General features: G+C 42.1%; 1 protein-coding gene across 2 annotated transcripts in view; it reads right to left on the minus strand.

Moving 5' to 3' along the window:
- RAPGEF3 (Rap guanine nucleotide exchange factor 3) overlaps window positions 1-16,896 on the minus strand; it is a 68,303-nt gene that overhangs the window by 23,752 nt on the left and 27,655 nt on the right. For both annotated transcript variants that reach the window (XM_042448015.1, XM_042448014.1), the window contains exons 5-15: window positions 14,154-14,275; window positions 9,502-9,664; window positions 8,374-8,458; window positions 7,831-7,891; window positions 6,702-6,778; window positions 5,393-5,539; window positions 3,959-4,074; window positions 3,188-3,276; window positions 2,672-2,750; window positions 1,993-2,143; window positions 61-143 (exon numbers count right to left, since the gene is read on the minus strand). In XM_042448015.1, coding sequence (XP_042303949.1) covers window positions 61-143; window positions 1,993-2,143; window positions 2,672-2,750; window positions 3,188-3,276; window positions 3,959-4,074; window positions 5,393-5,539; window positions 6,702-6,778; window positions 7,831-7,891; window positions 8,374-8,458; window positions 9,502-9,664; window positions 14,154-14,275 — 1,173 coding nt within the window. The remainder of the gene's footprint in view (window positions 1-60; window positions 144-1,992; window positions 2,144-2,671; window positions 2,751-3,187; window positions 3,277-3,958; window positions 4,075-5,392; window positions 5,540-6,701; window positions 6,779-7,830; window positions 7,892-8,373; window positions 8,459-9,501; window positions 9,665-14,153; window positions 14,276-16,896) is intronic.

Consider the following 16,896-nt stretch of genomic DNA (forward strand, 5'->3'; position numbering starts at 1 on the left):
TCTTCCCACTTCAACCATGTTCCTCTCTCTACACAATCTGAAACAGAATAGAAAACTCACACTCGGTTTCTTCGCCGATCTTGCAACTGTTCTTTAAGCAGAGGTCCCAGACGAGTGTCCTGAGTGGCATACTCTGAGAGATTCTGCAAGAGAACAGCCAAAACATATCAGCAGAAGTAGCCAGTTTGTTTTATTATTCTTCAAGAGCATCTTGCTATATTGGAGAATAATATGGGAAAATCCATATTAATTTTTGAAAGAGCGCCTCTCCCTATACATGTCTATCTGAGGATTGAGATCTGCAAGAGGTCTCTCCTATATCTCCCACTAGTGAGGGGCAATACACTGTGGGAGAAGTTGGGAGAGAGCCTTTTTGGCCATGGTATCCCACTTGTGGGAATGCCCTCCCCATATGTAGGTTGTTGTTTTTTAAATACAGTTGTTGTAAAAAACAACAACCACTTTTAGCCTTTTTGGAATTTGGACATCTTTAATCTGGAGGACCAAAGTTTGGGAATCACTGGGCTAGCCATTCTCAAACTGAGGACAGCAAGGCAATTGTTGAATGTCATGTTCTCTTATTCCAGTAACAGCAACTTCGGCCCATGTTGTATGTGACAGCCATATAGGGAGGCTTCTTCTGTAGACTCAGAGTCCAAGTGTGTTCCTCTGTGGGTAAGGATACCAGGCTTTTAGCTATTTGCTATTACGCTGTGTACGTCAACCTTAAGAGCAGGGATTGGGAACCTGTAGCCCTTGGCCTGGTTTTATACAACCTTTGGCCTATTCCAAAGGACTTCTGTCAGAGACATCCCATGGGAGACTCAGCTGACTCCATCACAGCTATTTTTTTGATAGCAGGCAAAGACCTTTTTACGTCAACAGTCTTTAATTGGCTGTGCAGAAGGGTATTTAATGGACTTTGATCTTTATGTTTTAAACAAGTTTTAAAGGCTTTTACATTGTTTTAAAAATGATTTTACTAGTATTGTCTATTTAATGGGCTTTTGAAAAGACATTTGTATTACTTAAAATATAACACTGTTTTAGTTGTATTTTGTTTTCAACTTATATTGTAAACTTCCTTGGGTCCCAGTTTGGGAGAAAGGAGGGATATAAATGAAATAGACAAAGAGGCAGGTGGTAGGTAGGTAAGTAGGTAGGTAGGAAGATTTGTTGTTGTTGTGTGCCTTCAAGTCATTTCTGACTTATGGCAGCCGCAAGGTGAGATTTTCTAGGGCTGAGAGTGTATGACATCCCCAAAGTTACTCGGGTTTTTCATGGCCAAGCAGGGAATCAAATCCTCATCTCTAGAGTCATAATCCAACATTTAATCCATTACACCATGCTGACTCTAAGATAGATAGATAGATAGATAGATAGATAGATAGATAGGACTGATTCCAGCATCTTCAAGTGCAGCTTGCCTGCTCCAGCAGCTGCTTGGTGAAGAGGAAGAGCAAGAGAAAGAGATGGACTTCCCCATTTTTGATTCTGGACCTGATCCACATTGGTATGTGGTGTCCAAAAGCCTACCCTGATGGAATTTAGCCACTGGAAGGGGGAGGATGCTTGTTCTCGCTTAAAATTTCTCATTGCATTTGTGGATTGGAGGTAAGTGGGAGGAAATCATGAAGAATAATCCATTTAGAGAGAGAGTCCACAACTGGACTCACTTCTAAATAGACTTGCAGAGAGCTCAGCAGCTTAAGTCTGCTTCCAAGGCCCATTAAGTTTTTCATATTTGCAGCATGTGTTTCTTTGAGCATCCACAACACAAGCTCCCTCACATCTAAATCTGCTTCACCTTCCACCATTACCTTCTCTGTTGTGCATCAATCAATCAATCAATCAGTCAATCAATCTCTCTCTCTCTCTGTGTGTGTGTGTGTGTGTGTGTGTATATATATATATACACAGCCCACCCATGATATATGACCTTTTCTGCTTCACCGTACTGGTAATTTGATTGCTGACCCTCAACCTTGTTACCTGTAAGAAGGCCATGGCACTGGGTTCAGCCTGAAGCAAGCGCCCATACAATAGCACCCATTGATTCACCAGCCGCAAAATCTTCTGTCTTTTGTTCAAAATATAAGAAGCCTTTTCCTGGTCAGTGCCCTCTGAAGGTTCTGAATGGAAGGTGAATTAGGTCAAGGAGAAAGAAAGACACAGTTGTGTGCATGGTGTCCCCAATGGCCCCCTGGACAAAGTCCTTCTGGTGAGAAACTTGTTCTATGTTCATGGGCCCTAGCAGGCTTCTCTGGCAGTAATGATATAGCACGCCAAGCAGTAATATCTGGATGGGTGTAGGAAGATGGATGTTATAAGCATGTGTATTAAAATGTGCACCCAGACTGCTGTGGGAAAAAAAACAATTTTATTTTTCTAATCCAGGGACACAGGAGATACATGCAAAAATCTCATTACTCTATAAATCTCTGTAGTACAAAGATGACCAGCTAGCAGGCCCAGGGCCAAATCTGTGGTGCAAGGAACACAATTTTCTTTCTTCACACTCTGTTATTTACCAAATTAGAGGAAAGATGGTGTGACAAAGCTGCAATGGCTCTTGGCAAAAGCCTACTATAATACTGTCCCCCAAAAAACTATTTCTCTGACTAGGGTTCTAGTTGTAATACCCAGGGGATATACAACCAATGAAGGATATTGCTGGAGCAAAGTTCTGCACAGCTGTGGTGTTGGCATGAACACATCATGGGTCAGGAGAAAATCTCCAAGAAAGGTGTCTGTGAAGAGAGCAGAGATGCCATTGTGAGACATGAGGTTAGATGGTCCCTTACTCCACTACCAGAGATCACAAACATAAGTGTTCTGCACTCACATTCTTATGTCAAGATTTGCCAATGTAGAGATGCTGCATGTATTTGAGGTGATTACCCTGTTCCTTTTAAAGGGTTAAAATCCAACCCACTATTACTGAGGGATGTTCAAATATAAATGCATCCTTGATTTAAAAGAAAGTGGTAGTCTCTGTAGGCATGTAAGGTCACTAGCATTCCAGGAACAAGTTTTTGGACCAGGGTGCTATCTTGCACCATGGCAGATTCCTGAAAACATTGATGCCCAGTTCTCCACTCTAAATCAGGGCCTGAACCAATGACTGGCCTGAAGTTTTCTCCTTCACTGTGGATTATTTCTTCTCTTCTGGAATTACTCTTCTTACCTACAGGATCAGAGAGCATGGAATCAGGACGCATGGCTTCCAGGAAATAATCAAGTATTTTTTCGGGGGTGCCAGCCATTACTGAGTACCTGAAGAAGAGAGTAAGGTGTCGTCTCAGCATGACTAACAGATGATAGATGAAATGAATCTAAACTGAGTAAGTTCTGAAGCCTTCACTTATATCATTATCTGGCTTGACACCTCCCCTACTTTGGAAGGAAGGGGAGAATGCAGGATGATTTTGTCTATAGTCACACTACAATAGTTTTATAGTTTTACAATTGTCACAGAAGCCATTACTGAAGAGCATATGCATGTATTCTGTGATTACATTTGCACTGTAGCATAAATTTGATAGTCTCATGTCCACGTATAATGAGCAGCTTACATATGCAGAGCAGCTATTCTGATTAAACCTCAACAATTTCCACAGTAGAACTTGCTAACAGAAATGGATTTTAAAACATGATTTTTAAAAATTGAAGGAAAGAAATGTGCGATTTTTTACTTGAATTATATTTCACATAAAATTTCATAGGAATCCTGTGTCTTATAGAAAACACAGTGAAGCTGCTGGGATGAGAAGCTTTTGCAGCACCTGCAAAACATTTCTAATCATACTTCTGGAATGACATACAGCTTCTCAGACCTTATTTTGTCACTCAGGGAAGAAAAGGGGAAAAAAAGGCAGTAGAGCTTGTAGATGCAACAAGGGGAACTACTCTTGCCTCTAGGAAAGAGCAGGAAAGCAAAGGGAATTGAGTGCTGTACCTACTGCTCCCTGGAGTTCCAGGAAGGTGGCTGGGGTTACTGCCTGGTGAATTCTTTTCGAGAACTAGCACCACCGTCCCATGCTCCTTGAGCCGCAGGGTGTTGGCTTCAACATCCTAGAAGAAGCAAAAGAAATTGGTGAGAAGGGTAGTGTCACATAAACGCGTTGAACATGCCTTCTAAAGCTGCTCAATAGCTGTTGACCCAGAATAATCAAAATGTGGGCATGGCAGGTCTCTTTTATGAAAGAAGGGAACAGTACATTCCAGAACTCTACACTAGGCATGACATCAAGAGTCTTGTCCAATGCAATTCCTTTCATGGACTCCTGGCTGTTAATGTCACACAACTGACTCAGAAGCATCATTAGGGGGATGCAGGGAGTACAGACTGCACCAGGTGACACCCTAATAGGGGGACAATACCACTGCCCCCCATACATCTGCATTGGGGCTGAAATGGGCTGTGGCATTTGTCTGCATCCCTTTGAAACACTGAAGAGATGGTATGAGTGGGGCCAACATTCAGTGGAAAGAAAGGAGAAGCCCCAGATTATTATTTTTTATTTTTTTTTAATAATAACGTATGTTGCTAAAAATAAATTATTCTTTTTAAATTATCTTTAGCAACCCTAAATCTTACCAGATTTTCACTTTAACTACATACAATTATGCACATGTAAATACATTTAGGCTGTACATATGCTATTGTAATTTAAAGGTATGATTTTAGTTGTGCTAGTTCTTTTACCATAGATTAAGTAAAATCCAAATGGTCAGGAGAGCAATACATAAGGCAGTGGTGGGGAAGCTTGGGTCTTGGGGACATGTTTAGCCCTTGTATGGATCTTGTCTTGACTGCTAGGTTTCGAAAGATGGCCATACCCATTTTCTCACAATACTATCATGTGGTGATTTTCCAGATTTTTTACAGGACCTTTCCCATTCTAAAATATTGGAATGTCTTTCCTAAAGTTTAGTTCCTTGCAGCAAGAGAGCTTTAAGATCAAATATGCTGGCATTTTTAGTCCTAACCTTTTACCTTTGGCCCCAGCCATGGGACTCTGGCTCCCTAGAATTTCATTGAAATTTAACCCAGCTCTCAAGATGAAAGAGGACCTCTCTTAAAGGAAGGTCAAGTTGGTTCTGTGAAAGAGATAGGAAGGAAGAAGCAGGCCTTGAGAAAAACCTGCAGGCAAGGATCTGAATGAAAAGGGTTGGAGGAGAGGAGAGGATCCAGGCACATCATAGCAAATATCATGGAGAAAGTAGTGGGAACCTCCATTTGTACCTTTCTCCCCACCCTTCAGTGCTCTCAGATCCCTTGCATTCTCCCTCACCAGATAGAGTACAAGGGACAAACTTCCCACTCCAAACTGAAATTATGAAAACAGCAGGAATCCCAGTCTGTAATTCAAGCCCTTTCTAGGCCCACCTTGAGGATGCGGTTGAAATCCCGTTTGTCTACACGGAGGAAGTGACAGTTGTCTTCCCGGAAGATGATGGTGGCTGCACGTGGGGCATCATTCACCAGTGCTAGCTGCCCAAAGTCATCACCCTCATGTAGTGTTGATACCAAGCCCTGCAAAGGGAGGAAGGGCATCAGTTCAATATGGTTCAGTCGGTGAGACTAGATATTCCACTGACAGACATGAGTTGCCACTCTCAGGTCACCTGAGCACCAAAACCACCCACCAATTGTTCCCTTTTCCATCACTATCTCTCCTCATTGACCCCCTCTATCACCAATAGATTTATTTTGAGTTTGTCATGAACAGAAAAATATCAATTTAAGCATAGGTTGGAAGAAGAAGCTGTAGGACAGAATCAGAAGGTGGGATTAACACATCATTCTACTGATTTTTCACTGAAAATGCAACATGCATACTCTGCATCTGTTACAAAACAAACATTGGTCAGGATGAGATCTTTTATTTTTCTTGCAACCTGTTATGCTCACTACCATCTTAGAGTATACTAATTGTCTATCATATGTTTACTGAACTCCTTCACTATGCCATGATAAATATACAAAAATATACAGTAATAGCTTTCAAAGAGATAGTCACATTGGTCAATTATAGTATAAAAATACCTAAAGGAATCCAGTAGCAGCAAAAGACTAATTGGTCTACAGTTCTGATGAAGTGGAATATAATCCCTGAAAGCTGATGCTAGAAATTGCTTTCTCCCAGTTCAGCCTCTAAATTGCTATGGGATTCTTTAGGTCATTTCCCAAGAAATGTGTGTGTTCTCGAAAAGAGGCTGAATTGCTGCTCCACCTTACCTTTCTTCCTCTCTCATTCTCTCCCTCTTTCTCTCTCTGTTCATACACCTGCATTTACATGTTAAATAAGGCCATCCCTGACATTTGACACAGTGAGGCATGGCCTTTATCAGGCAATATTTGAGATGGGGGGGAGTTATTCATAGACTGGAACAATTTTAAAACAAAGAAGGGATGGTGGAGGTGGTAGGGTCAGATGATTTGGTTGTATTGCATGAAGGAAAATGGAGTAGGGTGCTGAGTGAAGAGTTTGTTAATATAATGAAATGTTGGGATTAGTGCATACATTAAATTGCATACAAAATGACTAGATCTAAGGTACAGACATGGGGCAAGAAACAGCTAAATAAATAGTCTGTTTCATCTTGGTATGCAAATTATTGGACATCCTTCACCTCCTAAGACTTAAAATCCAGAATTTCTCTGCAAAGTCTACAGAGATGAAACGTACACACACCTTGTCATGTGTCACAACATTGACCGATCCCTTCCAGATGATATACCAGGAGGTGGCCTTGTCCCCTTGGGTGAACACTGTGAAGAAAGAAACCCTGCATGTCAGTGCTACAGATGTTGCTGACTGGACATGAATGAATACCAGTCACAAGCCTGGCTAGGCAACTTGGCAAAGATGAGGACTCAGAAGGAAAAAACAAACAGCTAGGATTAGTGAGGAGCATGGATGAGAGAGCTAAACAGGAACAATTTCTCAATGGAGACACAGACTAATCACTGATCACAGCTGACATCTGGGACTGGGGTGGGGAGGAATGGAATGAAGAAAAAATTTCTTCCACATTTTATGGGAAAGAGGAAGATCATTTCCATGTTCATTCCCTTTCACAATGCATGGAATAAGTCTGTGGAGTGATGGCAATAGCATACAAAATCCATTGCCCTTCCAAGGAAACCAACTTACTTACACCTGGGGGTAGAATTCAGAGACATAGCCATGTTAGTCTGGAATATCAGTGTGCAAAGGGATCTTGTAGCACCTTCGAAACTAACTAAGCAAAGGATGTTGTAGCATAAGCTTTTGCAGACTTGGTCTACTTCCTCAGATGCATATGCTACAATGCATTTTTCTCTGTCTCAAAGATGTTACATGCTAGCCATGATGGGATCCTACAAAATACTGCGATTTCTGGCACGCTTTGATAGAGAAGGCTAAAGACCTTGTAAAACTACAAATACCAGGAATCCCTAGAATGGACCTACAGCACTTAAAGTGGTGTCAAACTGCATTATTTTTACAGTGTAGATGCACCTTAAGAGGCTTGGGAGGGCTCCAAAAGGGGCAACTCATGTGGCCCATGGGTTGCATTTGTAAATTGTAAGACTAGAGACCAGGCTTGCTTGACTAGTTACCATTTCCAAGCCCAACCTGCCGTACATATGATAAAAACAGTAATGAGAGTCATATATCTGCCTTGGTCTCCGTGGAGGAAACACAGACTATAAATGTAATGCACAAGCAAATACACACTATGGAAAGCAAATCTGCAGTCCTTCTCAGGGTATGTCAGAAGTCAAAGAAGGTTTATCCTCCAAAGTGACTAAACAGTTGCTATACACTGATTACTCACACACAGTTCCAGCTTTTGCATGGGATTCAAACAGCAAGACAGCAGCCAGTTCTCTCTTCACCTGGAGCAAAGAGGAGGCAGAGAGTTAGGAACCCTACTGGCATAAGCAGGTAGAGCTGGAAGGGAGCATATGACATGAGGCAAAGAGTGCACTAAGATAATATTTCATTGGAAATCTCCCATCAGCTTCTGTTATATATTCTCAGATTATCTCAAACATGTCCTTCCTATTGCTGCAACCCTTTAATACAGTTCCTCATGTTGTGGTGACCCTCAACCATAATATTATTTTCATTGCTACTTCATAACTGTAATTTTGCTATGTGTTTTCCAGTGGTCTTAGGCAACCCCTGTGAAAGGGTCATTCGACCCCCAAAGAGGTCATGACCCTTAGGTTGAGAACCACTGGCCTAGACACACCTCCCCATCTTTCATGATGCATGTGTTCGAATGGGTTAAGAAAAATGAATCCATAATTAATAATTCATTGCTTGTGGCCCATGAAAGCTGCACCACGTAGGGCAGAGATTGATTGTCACTTACTGAACTGGACAGATGGGCTACAGCCTTTATATGCAGCAGTTCCTCAAAAATCAGTGCAAGCTCCTCATCTGTCCGCTGCCCAGGGCTGGAAGAGAAAGTTCAAAATATGTGATACCCTTACATGTACACACATGCACACACATACATAAGCCCTAGGTTATTTCTTTATTTTCAAACTCACCTCTACATCCTCAGCCTCACGTCTGTCTGCATTCTGACTCATTCAGATCCAATGCATTGGTTATAATAATTTGCATAAATTATTGCAAACATTTTCTTGGAGGAGGGACAAGGAACAATGCAAAGTGTTGATATTCTACTTTTCTATCATCCTCCCTTCTTAACTCCCATATTTCGCTTCCATGCTAAATTCATAATTCAATAATTAAATTAATTCAAATTGCATTTTTACTATTATAGCCATTAGGAAGCTCAGCTCCATAGTCCTAAGGGCTAGTAATCTATTTTTTAAAACATAGAAAGGAAAGAGTTAAGAGGCAGAGGTTGCAAGATTCTTGCACCAAAAAAACAGTGGTGATGCCTAGATCAGAGAATGCTCTTCTTTGGGAAATCCATAAGGCTCCTTTTCCAATTCTGCACAGGCAGATAATCAAGACTTCTTCCTTCTCTTTTGTTCTGACAGGTTTTTAAACTTCTGATGGTAACCGTGTATTTAAAAAGGTGCTGCTACTTGGGTTGTGTTATTTTGATTTTCATATACACAATATTTGTTTACAGACATAGATATAGATCACCTGCTTTAAGTTGCAAGTTTCTTTGAACAAAATATACAAAAATGTAAGGTTTACAGAGAGTGGGGTGGATCAATCAACTGAACAATAAAACCAATGCACACTGCATTACACTACACTGCAAACAGCAGCTTCCAGGGGTGAGTAGCATAGACACAGCTCTCTGTGGCATGAGTAAGAGAACATGGGGTCTTCCAGATATTGTTGGACTGCAACTCCCATCAGCCCTGGCCAATATAGTCAAAGGTGAGGGATCATGGAAGCTACAATCTAACAGCATCTTGAACACTCCCCATCCCTAGTTGATCCATAGCAATGAATTGAAAGCTTCCCATTTCTCCCCTGCCTGCCACACTGACCAATCTGCCACACTCACGGTTTTCTCAGGATGGTGGTAAGCAGTGCCATAGGGCCCAACTGTGTGAGCAAAGCCACTGCCTCCAACAGTTCCTCACTATCCCGGTCTTCAGTATTCAGCTCCAGGGCCACAAAGCGGAAGAACTGGACATCCCGGTCTTGGAAATAGCTCTCCTGTCGAACTGCATTGGAAAGATAGGTTAACACAGAATGAGAATAAGGCATTAAGGAGGAATAGGCCAAAAGGTCTCTTCCCATCAATATGTTTGCATGATTATTGCAGAAACCCAGTTCGCAGCAATTATCTCAGCCATCTCACACTCTTCCTGTCTCCTAGGCCTTGTCTGCCGGTTTTTCCTTCCATTCTGGCAGCATCCTATTTGGACAAAGTACAGCCCAAACCCCAGTTCTTGACCAAACAGTCCAGATGATAGTTTTTTTGTGAGGTTTTCAGACTATGTGGCAGTGTTCTGGAACAGTTTCTTCCTGATATTTTGCCAGCATCTGTGGCTGGCATCTTCAGAGAACGCTGTCATGGGAGTGAGTGGGGTATATATACTGTGTGACCCTTGGTTGGGAGAAAGTGATTTGCATGTTAACCTCTGGACCTTATTGCATTACACTCTTAAAACAGGGTTAGGTTGCTTTAACTTCACTGACTGCCTCCTGTTGCAATTTGGGGTTTGTAGTTCAGTGAGGTTTAAGAACTCTCTGGCTGAATATTTTAAATGCTCCTTCTTAAACTACAAGTCCCAGAATGAAAGAGTGTAGACCTAAGAGTATAATGCGATAAGGTCTTCTGTGTTGGTCTGATGTTGAATAGCAAGGCCTCAGGATGTCTAATTGATGATCCATTGTCTATTGGGAAATCCCCCTGACCCTGAGTGGTTTTTATTTGCATGGGCTGGGTCTTGATTTTCGTGTTTTTCAGGACTGGTAGCCAAACTACATTAATTAAATAGACACCCTGAGGCTTTGCCATTCAACAATATTATTATTTTATTATTATTAACCTTTATTTATGAAGCGCTGTAAATTTACACAGCGCTGTATATGCAATCTTTTTAGTTAGACGGTTCCCTGCCCTCGGGCTTACAATCTAAAAAGACATGACACAGAAGGAGAAGGGAGTGGTGGCGGGAAAGGGTAAGAGGTCCAGCAGTTCCTCTCTACCTCCGAGGCCTGGACCAAGGCAGATGGCCTGGAGGGAGGGCTTGGCTTCAAAATGGAAGGTTAATCTTCATCCAGGAAAAATAAATACTCTCAAGTAGGATAATACATATACAATACATAGCAATACAGGAAATGGTTCGATAAACAGGCAACAAAAGAACATCAGATAGTAAGCGACAATTATGCAATGCCTGGGAAGGCTTCTCTGAACAGGATGGTTTTCAACTCCGTTTTGAAGCTAGTTAAAGAAGTGATGGCTCTTGCTTGTGGAGGAAGAAGGTTCCAGGAGTGAGGGGCAGCAAGTGAAAAGGGGCAAATCCGGGATGGGGCAGAGGAAATCCTGGGCTGAGACAGGAACCCTTGACTACCAGAACGGAGTGCCCGAGTGGGAAGGTGAGGAGAAAGAAGGTCTGATAAGTAAGGAGGGGCCAGTCCATGGAGGGCTTTGAATGTCGACAGCAGGAGCTTATACTGAATGCAGAAAGGGAGAGGGAGCCAGTGAAGGGATGCCAACACAGGAGAGATGTGGTCAGAGCGGTGGGTGGAAGTGATAATGCGTGCAGCTGAATGCTGGACAGAGATTAAAGGACAGAGATGAGAAAAAGGAAGCCCAGCCAGGAGGACATTACAGTAATCAAGTCGTGAGATCACTAGGGCATGGACCAGGATCTTGGCAGTAGAGGCGGAGAGATATGGTCGGATTTTGGCAATATTGTACAAAAAGAATCTACAAGCCTTGGCTGTGGTCTGGATCTGAGGGATACACGACAGAGAAGAGTCAAAGATAAAACCAAGACTGCAGGCTTGCTGGACTGGTTGAATAGAAATGTTGTCCACAGAGACAGAAAAGGAGTGTTGAAGGGTGGGCTTAGGAGGAAAGACAAGAAGCTCCATCTTGGACATGTTGAGCTTCAAGCGCCGATGGCGCATCCACTGCGAGACAGCTGTGAGACAAGACGAAACTTGCTGTTCAAGGCTTGGAGAAAGGTCAGGGATGGAAAGATACAACTGAGTGTCATCGGCATACAGATGGTAGGAAAAACCAAAAGAGCTAATGAGTTTTCCTAAGGACAGTGTGTAGAGAGAAAACAGAAGGGGACCCAGAACGGAGCCCTGGGGAACTCCAACAGATAAGGGAACAGGAGAAGAAGTCTGACCCCCTGCAACTACTGCAAAATATCGGCCAGACAAGTAAGATCTAAACCAGTCGAGAACAGAGTCTGAGAACCCAAGGTCAGAGATTATGTCAATTAGGAGACAGTGATCAACAGTGTCGAAGGCTGCAGACAAATCGAGAAGGATGAGAACAGAGTAAAGGCCATTAGCCTTGGCCTGTAAAAGGTCATTCGAAATCTTAGTGAGAGCTGTCTCTGTAGAATGCCTTGTGCGGAAACCAGACTGAAAGGGATCGAGGATGGAGTTGGCTTCAAGAAACTCAAGACAGCGAGAATAAACAACCTGTTCCAAAACTTTAGAAAGAAAGGGAAGAAGAGAAATCGGACGATAGCTAGACAAAGAGGAGGGGTGAAGAGAAGGTTTTTTCAGAATTGGGGAAATGAGAGCATGTTTGAAGTCCGACGGGAAGGAGCCTGGAGAGAGAGAGAGAGAGAGAGAGAGAGAGAGAGAGAGAGAGAGAGAGATTGAAGATATGTAGAAGCGAGGGCAGAAAGGAGGGAGCTATAGAGATTAGAAGACGAGTAGGAATTGGATCAAGAGGACAGGTTGCAGGTTTGGAAGAGTTCAGAAGTGTAGAGAGTTCATCCAAAGAGGCAGGAGGAAAGACAGAAAATTTGTTAGGCGAAGGCGATAGAAGATTAAGAGCAGAAGAAGAATCAGGAGGGACTATCTCAGAGCGAATAGTGGTAATCTTAGAGATGAAATAGTTAGCAAAGTCATTAGGAGAGAACACAGAGATTTACATGTAAATCACTTGCTCTCAACCAAGGGTTACATAGTACAATGCACCCTTGTTTTACACAGGGGATCCATTCTGGACCTCCCCACATAAAACAAAAAATGCGTATGCTCAAGTCCTATTACAAGTAATGGGCTCGTGCTTGCGGCGGCGTGTGGTGGCGGCGGCATGTGCCATTGTTTCTTCTGACACATGGTGCTGGAAGAAGCGGCATAATGTGCATAATGCACCTGCGTATGACGCGGGCACACTGTGTGTGTGTGTGTGTGTGTGTGTCTGTGTGTCTGTGTGTCTGTGTATATGTATATGTTTGTGTGTGTGTGTGTGTATGTATATACACACTCACTTCCATGCCAGCATTCTCCAAAGATGCCAGCCACAGATGCTGGTGAAATATCAGGAATAAACTCTTCCAGAACATGGTCACATAGTCTGAAAACCCCACAAAAAACTATGAATTTCAGTCATGAAAGCCTTCGACTTCACAGTCCAGATGATACCTGGCATGTTCAGTACCAGAAACAGGACATAGCATCCTTCAAATGAATTAAAATAACTTACTCTGGATTGGTGCTGTCTCTGTGGGTGTCCTGCTGAGTTGCTCTGTGTGCTGTCACCAGTCATTTGCTCTGAGGTAACAATGAGGTGCCTAGCAATGTGATTGTTAGTGGATATCTCTTTCTGACCTCACAAGCAAGTAACCTATGGTGGCAAACATACTGGGCAGCTCAGTGGGAGCCATGCAGACAGCCACCCCCATGTGGGAACAGAGGACTGTAGGGCAATTCAAGTTTCGTAAGGCTTCAGCCTTTGTTAAGGAAACAATAATACTTAAATATCAAAAATATCAAAGTCATGCCTATAAGGATCTAGCTTTAAATCAGCAGAGTAGCAGAAATTGTCTTTGTCTAATTATCCTTCTCTAAGAACTGAGACTGACTTAAAAACAACACAAATAGCTTGCACTTTGAACAAAAGTTTACTAATGACTTGAATCTACATATGCATAGAGGCTATATCCTAACCTAGCTAATGAATAGTTCAGATAAAGAAGAAATCTTTATCTCATCATCTTTCCAAAGAAAGTGGAGAGAGGAAGAAGGTGGAGAACCCAACAAGGCAGGATAAAACATTTGTGTGACAGAGAACCTCCCAAAAGGGAGAGTGACCTGAATCGCATGGTTTGTTTATCAGTTTGCAAAGTTATTGCCCTGTCATTCAGCAGGAGCAAATGGGATGTTTGAATGGGGGGAGACAGCATGATTTGCATACAGGAAAATCTATCTATCTAAGGAGGGGAAGAGGGAATGCAAAAATTCTTCTAACAAGGACCAGGTAATGAAGGGAGGTTGGGGCAGCTCTGGAGCCAGGATACTCTGGACCACCCCAGAGTATCCTGGTCCATGCAGATTGGGCCCTAGAAGTGTGATTACCAACAAACTATTGTTGGCTATCAACAAATGGTATAATAAAGTCTACATGTGCCAGATAGATGACAGACTACAGCGTGGATTCCTGATTCCCTGACCAATACTTTTGACCACTATGTTGTTCTACATCTACCATGTTTTTGAGGATCTCACCATGAGCCAGAACACCTTCATCCATCAGCACCTGGCAGAGTCCAAGGGCCTGGCTGCGGGTCTGTACTGAAAGCCCAGCGCTTAATAGAGCATCCACCAGCTCCTTCCCAGAACAGCATTGCCTGCAAGGGAGACATAGACCAGCAAAATGTTCACACATAAGCCCTTGAGATATGGGGAGCTAGATAAGTGTATTCTCACTTTCAAATAGGATTTTGGACTTTATAGAATTCAACTGTTCTAGCTCTAGGCTTCAGCTTTTGGCAAGGCTCTCTAGGAAGCACTACATCATCCACATTTATGGATTTTGCTGCTACGTTATGTGGAATGGCTACTGCTTTAGATGGCTTTAAAAAAGAATGAGGCACATTCATGAAAGAAATGTCTACGAACACCTTCTAGGCATGACAGTTGTATGCAAACAAAGCAGAGAATGTTCACATGCTTCCTCATGTTCAACAAGAAAGTACAATCAGCACTTCTTATACACGGATTCAAGCATCAATGGGTTGAAAATGTTCAAAAAATATACATTTCAAATATCAAACCTTGATTTTCCATTTTTTATAAGGGACACCATTTTGCTATGTCATTATATTTAATGGGACTTGAGCATACACAGATTTTGTTATCCACAGGGGATCTTGGAACCAAACCCCAACATATAACAAGGGTCCACTGTATGTCTTGACATATCAATATTCCCACACCCAAAAATGTCAACTGCATTGAAGGACTTTTTATGAAAACTTCAAAAAAATTGTGCATAACACTGTGCAACAATGTATTTTGGCAAACAAAACAAAAAACAAAAAAAAACACACCTCCCATTATATTTTGCACCAAAAACATGGGGGGAGAGGTTACACAGAGGGCTGGTTCAGAAGAAGTTTGAAAGCTCTCATAATTTCACCCAGCAACTAGAAAGCTTATTATGTTCTGGCATTGAATTCATGTCCACATTACTACTCCTGCATTTGCCTTAACAGGAAAACACATAAACACTTTTCACAGTATATTTGTTCATTCTACACATATCTAGGTGTATATTTCACAGCCCTGTTCACTTGTTCTTCACCCCAGTTTCTTCATTGATCAAGGAGAGAAGTGGGGAGCCCAGCCATCCTCACCCATTCCCAGTCGCTTTCCTCACCAATGTATCTACAGAAGAGAGGCTCTTGTTTTCCAGGGATGCTCTCTGAATTTTTAAATATTGTTTAAAGGGTTATAGTGTTATAGCGGGGGAAAGGGGAAGGGAATATATTGCTACCGTATGTCTTAGAATTAAAAAGAAAACCACTCAAGGGTAGGAACAAAACATTGCAACTAAGGCTGGAAAATAGTCCAAGAGAAGAGAAAGAATATTTGGATATTTTTTAAAATCCCAAGAATTACAGCAATAAATACCATAATCTTCTGATGCATTTGACACATCTGGAAGACCATACTGCTGAATGCTATTTAGATGCTGGTGATGGGCCTGTCTCCTCTATTGCAGTGAAGGAAAGCAAACTGTCTTAAAGATTGCAGAACATGTTGCCTCGAAAACTCAAGTCAATCCTCAAAACAGTGGGGAATAGCTGTAGCCATGGGCCCCTTCACACTAGCAACCATATGCCACCTGAGGCAGATACGTCACACTGCCTAATGGTAAGGCTGGCCAACCATAGCAGCAAGAATGCTGAGGCAGAAACTGGAAAACATGTTGATGAAAGAGTTGCCTTTCCCCTGTAACTCCTATTTAATGACAATTCAAGATCTTCAGAGATCTCGTACTCAAAAGATATTTCACTGAATCAACAGTCCTTATCTATCTGAAGAAGAACCCCATTGTGTATCTCCACAAACACTAGCTCTCTGTCTTGGGTCATTGCCGGTTCACAGAGTGTGCTTATGTAGAATTCGGAATTATTCCACCCACTCATGTTGACCTGAAAGTACTATTTATTAATCCCATGATCACTGACTTAAAGATGAAAGAAGGACAGAGAGGAGCCATGAGTCCTTAATTACATGGAAACAATTCTCCCTGCTACCCAACTGAGTATTTCAAAGAAATCTGAGATTAACTTCAAGATAACAGATCATGTCTGTCAGCATGCAGAGATGCTGGCATATTGAGCAATCTTGACATAGTTTATGGAGGTTTCCCAGATAGAAAGTATCACAAGGTGGAGAGGAAACAAAAGTTTGTATCTTCGCCCTGCACTGTTCCTTCTTACCAGATTGGAGAAGACACATCTCTCTCTGCCCATCAGTGTGTTGTGTGTGTGTATGCAGGAGTGCATGCAAGCACACAAGGCCTAAGCAATGTGTAAATGTCATCTGCTTTTTGTCCTACGACTCCTTTTTGCCACAGTCAGCAAAATAATGGTGAGGAATTAAGGGATTTGCATTCCAAAAATATCTAGAACATCACAGTTACAAATCTTGGGATACATGTACATGTGAATCTCACATCCTCACAACCATGAAACCCCAGTAGAACAAGCAAAGTGGAATGAATGGAATGGAGCCAAGAAGAGCAACAATGTAGTGAGGGAAACTTCACTATGGCTGTGGCCAGTACTGGCCCTAATATTAAATAGTGTGAGGTATATGCTTCAGGCAGTAGAAACTTGACGACAGGGAGCACTTATGAAGGGTTTGAGTTGTATGCGGACCACACAAACTGCCATGTTTCTCTTGAGCTATTATTATTATTATTATTATTATTATTATTATTATTATTATTATTATTATT

The sequence above is a fragment of the Sceloporus undulatus genome, chromosome 2 (assembly GCF_019175285.1).
Source record: "Sceloporus undulatus isolate JIND9_A2432 ecotype Alabama chromosome 2, SceUnd_v1.1, whole genome shotgun sequence".
NCBI lineage: Eukaryota > Metazoa > Chordata > Lepidosauria > Squamata > Phrynosomatidae > Sceloporus > Sceloporus undulatus.